The sequence below is a fragment of the Rhincodon typus genome, chromosome 44 (assembly GCF_021869965.1).
Source record: "Rhincodon typus isolate 14 chromosome 44, sRhiTyp1.1, whole genome shotgun sequence".
Lineage (NCBI taxonomy): Eukaryota > Metazoa > Chordata > Chondrichthyes > Orectolobiformes > Rhincodontidae > Rhincodon > Rhincodon typus.
Genome location: NC_063375.1, coordinates 80,365 through 90,069, shown reverse-complemented (window position 1 = coordinate 90,069; position 9,705 = coordinate 80,365). Strand labels below are relative to the sequence as shown.

At 50.3% G+C, this 9,705-nt stretch overlaps 2 protein-coding genes across 2 annotated transcripts in view; one reads left to right on the top strand and one right to left on the bottom strand.

Annotated features, from left to right (window-relative positions):
• Positions 1 to 83: 83 nt before the first annotated feature.
• LOC109925534 (fibulin-2-like) lies at positions 84 to 9,571 on the top strand. The gene is made up of 8 exons (XM_020525472.2): positions 84 to 181; positions 3,307 to 3,450; positions 3,556 to 3,684; positions 3,845 to 3,970; positions 4,121 to 4,240; positions 4,409 to 4,534; positions 4,623 to 4,746; positions 5,191 to 9,571. Exons 1-8 carry the CDS (start codon positions 157 to 159, stop codon positions 5,546 to 5,548), a joined length of 1,152 nt encoding a protein of 383 aa, XP_020381061.2. The 5' UTR covers positions 84 to 156; the 3' UTR covers positions 5,549 to 9,571.
• The window catches only part of LOC109926219 (lysine-specific demethylase 5D-like), a 31,687-nt gene continuing 28,222 nt past the window's right edge, over positions 6,241 to 9,705 (bottom strand). The window contains exon 26 of the mRNA XM_048619958.1: positions 6,241 to 7,849. Within this exon, the coding sequence (XP_048475915.1) occupies positions 7,841 to 7,849 (9 nt within the window). The 3' untranslated portion in view covers positions 6,241 to 7,840. The remainder of the gene's footprint in view (positions 7,850 to 9,705) is intronic.

Sequence of the window (9,705 nt, the reverse complement as noted above, 5' to 3'; positions counted from 1 at the left end):
GTGGGTTTTCAGTCTGACAGGAGATGTGGCGATGGAGGATAAATATAATTCACTTCTTTTGGTCTCTGTTTGGAATTAGCTGACAATCACTGCTCGCAGTTGTGTCATCGTGAGCCATCTGCAGTTGTGTGTTCCTGCTACACCGGATACCAGCTAATGCCTGATGGCATGACCTGTGAAGGTAATTACTAGCCATGGGTTGCCTTGTAACACCATCTGAAATGCTCCTTCCCCCCTCTACAGTGCCTGTAAACAATTACTGCAGAGTGTCAGACCCCCTCGCACATCCCTCTTGGTGAGGTGGCCAGCACACTCTCAGGTTTGTTCTGGAAGTGCTGACCCTCCTCAGCACAGGACCATGTTCAATACACCCTGCTGCCTCGCCAAACAGAGCAAACTCGCTCGTTTTCGCCACAGTTCATTTTCTCCCATTTGACATTCTTGTCTTTGCCCTGATGAGGTGTGAGACAATACTGTGCCATCTTTTCAGTGACACTCCTTCTCCTGTATCTGTGATCTCCCTGGTTTATACTGTAGGAGTTACATGTTGTATTGTTAGACTTTGAGCTTTCACTATTCCAGAAAGCAATACTCTTTCCCCTTTCTCTTACAGAACTGTGTGAGATTCCTTCTTCCTCATTCTGTTGTAACTCTTCTCTGACCTTCTTCTCTTTGTCCATCTGCCTCTCTCTCTCTGTCTCTATCAATCTGCCTTCTCTCTGATTCCTATCCATTGCTTCCCCACTCTATACCTCTTGCTCGCCCCTACCCCATTTCACCCCTCCACTTCTCTCTGTTTCACATTCTACCGCCATCTGCCCCCCCCCCCCCTCTCTCTGGCCCCCCCCCCCCCCTTTCCTCTGCTCCCCCCCCCTCTCTCTCTCTCTGTTCCCCCTCTCCATGCTCCCACTCTCTCTCTCTCTAAGATTGGTTGAGTAGCAGATAGTGAAGGGGACTGTCAGAGAATGCAGCAGAATATAGATAGATTGGAGAGTTGGGCGGAGAAATGGCAGATGGAGTTCAATCCAGGCAAATGCGAGGTGATGCAGTTTGGAAAATCCAATTCAAGAGTGAACTATACGCTAAATGGAAAAGCTCGGGGGAAAATTGATGCACAGAGAGATCTGGGTGTTCAGGTCCATAGTACCCTGAAGGTGGCAACGCAGGTCGATAGAGTGGTCAAGAAGGCATACGGCATGCTTTCATTCAGCAGACGGGGTATTGAGTACAAGGGTTGGCAGTTGTATAGGATTTTGGTTCGACCACATTTGGAATACTGCGTACAGTTCTGGTCGCCACATTACCAAAAGGATGTGGATGCTTTGGAGAGGGTGCAGAGGAGTTTCACCAGGATGTTGCCTGGTATGGAGGGCGCTAGCTATGAAGAGAGATTGAGTAGATTAGGATTATTTACATTAGAAAGACAGAGGTTGAGGGGGGACCTGATTGAGGTCTACAAAATCATGAGGTATAGACAGGGTGGATAGCAAGAAGCTTTTCCCCAGAGTGGGGGACTCAATTACGAGGGGTCACGATTTCAAGGTGAGAGGGGAAAAGTTTAAGGGAGATGTGCGTGGAAAGTTCTTTACGCAGAGGGTGGTGGGTGCCTGGAACACGTTGCCAGCGGAGGTGGTAGAGGCAGGCACGATAGCGTCATTTAAGATGTATCTAGACAGATACATGGATGGGCAGGGAGCAGAGGGATACAGATCCTGGGAAAACAGGCAACAGGTATATAGATAGAGGATCTGGATCGGCGCAGGCTTGGAGGGCCGAAGGGCCTGTTCCTGTGCTGTAATTTCTTTGTTCTTTGTTCTCTCTGCTCCCCCCACTCTCTCTCTCTGCTCCCCCCCCCCTCTCTCTCTGCTCCCCCCCTCCCCTCTCTCTGCTCCCCCTCTCTATCTCTGCCTCCTCTCTCTGCTCCCCCCTCTCTCTCTCTCTGCCTCCCCCTACCCTATGTCTGCTCCCACCCACTCTCTCGCTGCTCTCTCCCTCTCTCTGCACCCCCTCTCTCTCTGCTCCTTCCCTCTCTGCCCCCCGCCCCTGCCTCCCCTCCTTGCTTCTCAGTCCTTTCTGTTTTTTTCTGTCCATTCCTCTCTCTCCGCCCATTTCCCTCTTCCCCCCCCCCACTTACTGTCACTTCCACCTTTTTTCTCTGCCTGTACCCCACTTCCCTGTCTGTCCCCCACCTCGTTCCTCCCTTTCCCTCTCTGTCTGTCTGTCTGTCTCTCTCTCTCTCCCTGGACAGATGTGCATGTGTGCATCATCAGAAATCACAGCTTCTGTCACCAGCTCCGGTGCTTTAACCTGTAGGGGTGGGGGGTGGGGTGCGGTGCGGTGTTCCGATGTGCTGAAGGCAGTGAGCTCTGTGAGGAAGGCTACACCCTTATCCAGAACGGGGCTTGTGTCCATAAGACCCCCATCATCTGGAACATGCAAAACGCCCACAAACAGAAATAATTCCACAAGAGGCTGTTATGTCATCAGCAACAACAGGGCTGCCTCATACAGAGTCCGGTACCAGAGGGTCAGTATTTCTGACACTCTCTCACTCTTCATGTCAGCCAGGGCTCCCAGATTGGCCCAGGTTAACAGCCCCAATCAGGGAACCCGTGTTCTGTGAGATCCACCTGGCTGACCTCATTACAATCAGTATAGTAACATATCTCTGTTTGTCTCTCAATGACACAGAGAATCACTGCTCTCAGGTTTAATGGGAACTATATACAGATATCCTCCTGAGAGAGAGACACCAGTCTGTGTACAGATATCCCCCTGAGAGAGAGAGAGAGAGAGGGGGGGGGATCTGAGAGATACCAGTCAGTGTACAGATAGCTCCCTGAGAGAGAGAGAGGGGGGGGTTACTGAGAGATACCAGTGTACAGATATCTCTGTGAGATCGCTTCCACATTGCAATGAATTTCTGATAGTTTGATGTCCTTGCCACAGTGAGTGGGACCAGCGGCCCCTGAGCCTCAGTGCTGTCATTTCCCCAACCCTGTTCAGACCTGTTCACCCAAACAGATATTGATGAATGTCAGGAAAGCCGATGTGGCCCAGGTCTCATCTGTGAGAACACCCCTGGCTCCTTCATCTGCTGCAACAGAACACAGTGTGGGCCAGGACTGTCTCTCGATTCTCAAGGTAGCTGTGTTGGGTTTCCCCCCTGTTTCAGGTTCAATAGGAAATCTTCTCTCAGCCAAGGGTGGGTCAGGCTTAATATACCATCCGCAGAAGTGGAATCTAATTGAGCAAGTTTCTGATGGTGTAACTGTTCCTGCCTCTCTCTCTCTCTCTCGTTATCAGACACTAATGAATGCGAACAACTCCAGCAGCCATGCACAGAGGGTTTCAACTGTGTCAACACCATTGGGTCTTACAGCTGTCACCGAAACATTATCAGTTGCAGCCGGGGATACAAGGCCAGTGAAGACCATGCTCGGTGTATTGGTAAGTACAGACCCACCAGCCTTCTGCCTCTGTACCCCTGCTATTGTATCCGTGTTCAGGCTATGGGACCAATGCTGTTGTGTCTCTCTCTCTCTGGCCGTGCAGATATTGATGAATGTCAGATGGGGACACATCACTGCAATAATGAACAGATCTGCCATAACACTCCTGGGAGCTATCGCTGTGAATGTGCACAGGGCTACCACATGGACCCATACAGCAGAGCCTGTGTAGGTACGAACATTGTTCCAGTGAAACACTCGGGGAGTGAGATACAGACTGGAATTGAATCGGAGCATTCCCGGAATGACAGATCACTGGGAGGGTGTGTGTGTGTGTAGATATCAGCGCAGACAAATCTAATGGTCTTACTACCAACCCCCCCCTCACATAGATATCGACGAGTGCCAGAGGTACAGGGGACGTGTGTGTACCCAGAACTGTGAGAACACAATGGGATCCTACCAGTGCTCCTGTGGGGCTGGCTACAAACTGGCGGAGGATGGGAGGAACTGCCAAGGTACCTGGTGCTGCTCGGTCTTCAGGGGAGGAGGGCTCCCAGGGTAGGCTGATAACCACAGCCTGGTCTAATCCCACTCACTCCCTTCCCTTTCCCCTCCTTCTCCCTATTTAACACCATGACTTTCTTACTCTCCCTCCTGCCTTGCAGATGTTGATGAGTGTGAGGCTGGAGCCTGTAGCCAGCAATGTGTGAACGTCCATGGGTCTTATCAATGCTACTGTTGGCCAGGATACTCCCTCAGCCCACTGGACAGAACGACCTGCCAAGGTGAGTCCTGCCACGTACGTGCCTTTCCCGAGCTTCGACCCAAAATTCCTCACGTCATCGAACGCTTGAGCCAAAGCTCCAATCCAACCACTTTTCGCTGTGAGGCAGGGGAGGTGTCTAAGTGCTGGAATTCAATGGCTCAGTAAAAGGGGCATTTTCTCCTTTCAGATATTGATGAGTGCTCCCTAACCTCCACCACCCTGTGTACCTATCGATGTGTCAACACCCCGGGATCCTTCAGCTGTGCTTGTCCTGCTGGCTACATCCTCGCCCAAAATGGGAGAAATTGCAAAGGTGAGGCATTTATGGTCACGTCTCGATAATAATTGTGTGCTGACAGTCTGCCTGTAGCACAGTGACACCCCCTACTTTTATTCTCCAGATCTGGATGAGTGCTCATTGGGGACCCACAACTGCTCTGGGGCAGAGACCTGCTTCAACATACAGGGCGGATTCAAGTGCCTGTCCTTCGAGTGTCCTCCCAACTACCGCAAGGTGGGACAGAAGTAAGTAACTGTGCTGCTCCTGGGTTTGATTCCACCCTCGGGTGCTCTGGTTTCCTTGCACAGTCCAAAGATGTGTAGGTTAGGTGGATTGGCCATGGGATGCCCTTCAGAGGGTCGGTGTGGACGCGATTGACCTGCTTTCATACTGTAGGGATTCAAAACAACCAGCCAATGAATATCTTTTTTTAATTCATTACCAGGTCGCTGGCCAGACCAGGTAAGGATGGCAGATTTCCTTCCCTAAAGGACATTAGTGAACCAGATGGGATTTTCTGACTATTGTCAAATTATTTCATGGTCATCATTAGACTCTCAATAAAAATATCTGGAATTGAATTCAAATGCGGGTCTCTGGCTTAACAGTCCAGCGATAATAGCACTAGGCCATCACCTTTCCCTGCCCAATCACTAACGGTACAATGTTTTCTTTTAAATGTTGTGTAGCCAATGCGAACGCCTGTCATGCCAAGGTTATGTTGAGTGTCAGACAGTGCCACAGAGGATCACCTACTACCAGCTCAGCTTCCCCACCAACATTCGGGTACCTGCTGACATTTTCCGCATCAGCCCCTCGCCTGTCTACGTGGGGGACAACATCCTGCTGGGCATCACCCGCGGCAACGAGGGGCTCCACTTTGCCATCCGTCGGGTCGATGCCTACACAGGGTTCGTGTACCTGCAGCTTCCACCCCAGGCGCCCCGAGAATTCCTCCTCGACGTGGAGATAACCCTGATCCGACGGGGCCGCGCCACCAAGTTCATCGCCAGGATCCACGTGTTCGTCACAGGACCCTCGCTGTGACAGCGTCCAGCTATTCACTCCCCCTATTAGATGAAGGGTCAGAGAAATTCTTTTCATAAGCTGCAGCTGTAACTGTGTACGAGAAAAGCTTCTCTGTTTCTGTGCCGCAATCAGAAACAAAAACTAATGGTTCATGATATCAGGACAAGGAAACATAATTAACCCCAAAAGGAGAAGTGAAACAGCTACACACAAATTGCTGGTTGGAAATCAAAATGTTTGATGCCTGAGTAATAGGTTTCTGTTTCAGACACAGCTGTTTGAAAACATAATCCAGTGTCACATTAACAATGGAGAACGTACAAAATATTGTACGTTCTCCATTGTTAAAGTACTCGTGTGTTCTGTCATGATGCAGTGAACTCAGGAAGGTTTGCACTTTTTTGGGAGCTGCACAAGGGGAGAGAAAACTTGCATCGCACTGGCTCCTTCTACCACCATAGCACGTACTGTGTCACCTGAAAAATAGCCAATTTGCCTGCAGCAATTGATCAACACAAACTCCCCCTTTACCAACCCACCCTGAAAGGACAAGATGCAGAGGGAAGTTGCCTTTTCTTCACCGTAGCCAACTCAAAATCCTAGAGCTCTCATAATGAGCACTTCCCCCTCCTCCGCCATGTGGCGTAGGAGGGGGTTGTTATCACAGGGCATTCCCCCAAGACAGAATTAAAGAACAGAGAAACAGCTGCCATTGTTAAACACGTCTCTAATGTTTTATTTCTAGAATAACCCGAAAGAAACCCTAAAACAAACAAAAAGCAATAAAGAAAACAAATAGTTGTAACAAATTAATTACACGCAGTACGTAATTACAATGCAGTAGGGGGAGGGGAAGGACGGTGGAGAGAAGGGGGTCGGGAGGGACATTAGTTTCACCATTCCTTCAACTGGTACCATTTACTGTACAGTTCACACATTGAGGAGCTTAACAACGACTTGGCCCCTGTTGACCAACTACCACTAGCCCTGCAGCTTGAAAGTTTAGTGTGAGCCTTTAAAACAGGCAAAAAACATTTTATTTAAAAAAGAAACAGAAAGACCACCCGAGGGGGGATGGGAGCGCGCACACAATTTGGAAGAGGCTATTTCACAGAACAGACCGTCTCCCCCACGAACAGGCTTGTGCACAGCAAGACAACTGTGTCAGGCATAACAAGGGAGTAAGGGGAGGGGGGGGAAGATTTCTGAGGGGTCACTGCAGGATTGTACAAGGCTTGTAGACTGAATACAAAAATGGGAGAGGAGTGCAGGTGGAATTACCGGTTATTGCAACTGCCAACCAGGCCATGATGGCTGTCTGCTCCCCACCCCCACCCCCCTCGCCTGTCCCTGTCTCCGGGTACCAGGGGCCTATGCTGACCACCGCCTGGCCCTCTTCCTCGTGGCGCTGTCTGCGCAAGACCCAATGCAGTCTCAATCCATGCACCACCCCAACGTCACGCCAGGCACCGGAAACATCTCAAATCGGTGCCTGCCCAGAGACAACATCAAACCAACGATGGCCAATTTGACTTCGTCACCGAGATGACCCGTGTTCCTGACAGAATGGGGGTAGGGGCAGCAGGGGTTCAGTGACCTCATTTGGTGACACCAAATCCCTGTTTCCACCTTTCCTCCCCCACTCTTCCCCCCTGCCAAATCACAACCACTGACCTCTTAGGGCAACTCGAAACTCAATCCAAAACCCCTCCACAATTGCTAGTGGTGGGGGAGGAAGAAGGGGGGAGGGGGTTTATTGGGGATGGGGAGAGGACAGACACATGCACTGGAGTGTTGAGGAGGATGTTCTGTGACCTCCCCACCCCAACCTCATGGGTGGATCAGGGCTTGGAAATAGTTTCAACTTAAGGCCTCCTCAATCAACCTCCCCAACAACCACCCCCCCACCCACCAAACCCCCATACCCCACCCACAAAAACCCTATAACCCACTCTCCCAGACCCTGGCAGTGGCTACAACCTGCCAGAGTGTCCCACCCCCACAAAGGCCTGTTTCCAGCCCTCCACCCCCACACTCCTAGGCTTGCGTCTGGCCTGGGTGGGGAGGAAGGAGCTCCGATGTTGCTGTATTTGGGATCATCCCCAACTCTCCTCTTCCCACTCTCTCTCTCGCCCACTCCCTCCCCCAATCATACACCCGCCCACAACCCCCTCCCCCCACCCCCCCAACCCTCCCTCCCCACCCCCGGCCCTTCTTCGCAGTTGCTCTCAGCAGGGTGATGCCTGCCACACCTGGGTGTGGCAGGTTGGCCGTGAGTCCATGACAAGATGCCAAGGGGATGCCCTTCGATCATAACTGCTGGAATGGAGAGACACACAGAGACAGAGTGAAAACCCAACTGAGAGACCAGCAGCAACAGCCAGGCAATTACATATCAACAACAAAATCTAAAAAACAAACTAAGGTTTGGAGATGTGTGAACCCACCTCTCTCGCTCGAGCTGACACCAGTCAGCCCAAGGGAACCAGAGTCAGGTTCAACCTGTGTATCTACAGCATGTTTCTCATACACACACACATATACCACAGGCACTGCCCGAGAACATCCCTGAGACAGTATCAGGCCCTGAGCTGTGCTAGCAGCTATCAGGACAGTATCGAACTGCTCAGTCCAGAAGGGCAGGGTTTAAAGGGGGTGAGAGATTCGGAGAGACGCAGAGGAACGGGAAGGACCTCAGAGGATGGAGGGGGTGTAGGGGCAGGAGGTGGTGACTGAGATATGAAGGGGGCTGGAAGATGGAGGGGGTGTAGGGGCCGGAGGAGGTGACAGAGATAGGGAATGATGAAACACTGTGAAGGGTTTTGAAACCATCGGAGACAGTGTTACAATGGCGGTAACACAGTGTGGAGCTGGAGGTGTTACTAGATTTGGAGTGAATGGTTTCTATATCACTGCATGCAGCCAGAGAGACGGCAGAGTTCATGTAGCCGCATTCGATCGCAGTGGATTGGAACAGTGCAGTTTGGAGGTAATGAAGGGCTCCAGTAGCAGAGGAAATGAGAGACAGGGGCAGGGCCAAGACAAACCTACAGAAAAAGTGAGACATATTGTTAATTGAGAGGTAGGGTGGTGGTGTGTGAGATTAATAACACTCTTGTGTAACTTTAGCCACTCTGATATTAGATGGCCAGAGCTGAATGTAACAGATTAATCAGGTTTCTCCAATGGCAGCCTACAGGCTGTGGTGGTCATTAAACCAGAGGATCTAGGCAATAGTGATCATAACATTAGACACAGGCATATTAACTGATCCAGAGTCGGGGGAGCAACTGGAGGCAAATTAGATTTCTGAAATTAGAATTTGGGAGACTCACTGGCCCCAGCGACACAGGCCCAGCAACAGGAAATGTCGCTGTGTTAATAGATATGAAAGGATTAGCTAAGCTCTCCTCCTGAACACAGGCCAAATGGACAAAGATACTGAGGCCGACAAATCAGTATGTGACTGGGGAAAATGCAAAAAAAAAAAAACATTGATCGAGGACAGATGAAGAAGTACTGCACAGGACAAAGAGCACAATGTCGTAAAAGATGGTAAATTAGTAAAAAGAATTCTACACTCTCATAAATGAGAGAGATTGAGGCGAGAGGCAGAGCATCATGAGAAGGAAGCAAGATAAAACTACTATAAACTGGTCAGCCTGATGTCAGTACTGGGGAAAATGCTGTTGAAAGACCAGGAATCCCAGAACCATGATCTAAAGGAGACAGCACAGGACTGAGATGGGGAACAATGTCTTCACCCAGAGAATGGGAGCCTGTGGAATTCTCTGCCACAGAAAGTTAGATATAGTTGTTAGGGCTAAAAGGGATTAAACGGAGAAAGCAGGAAGGAGGATCTGGGGGTTAGATGATCAGCCATGACCTGATTCAATGATGGAGCAGGCTTAAGAGGATGAATGGCCCCACTCCTGCTGTTTCTCAAACATTACAACGGTGTGAATGGCCTCCCTCTTTGGAATGACTGCACTGTATCAACATCCAAAGCAGTGATGGTAATAAAAGCTGAAATACTGATAATATTCTGTTTCAGAGTATGAGGGTGGGAACACAAAAGTTTTGATGGAGGGGGTCTTGGGAAGACAGCTTTCAGGATCTGAAGGTGAGGAGCAGACTGACCAGGACAATCCGAGGAATCCCTCGTAGGGAGAGGG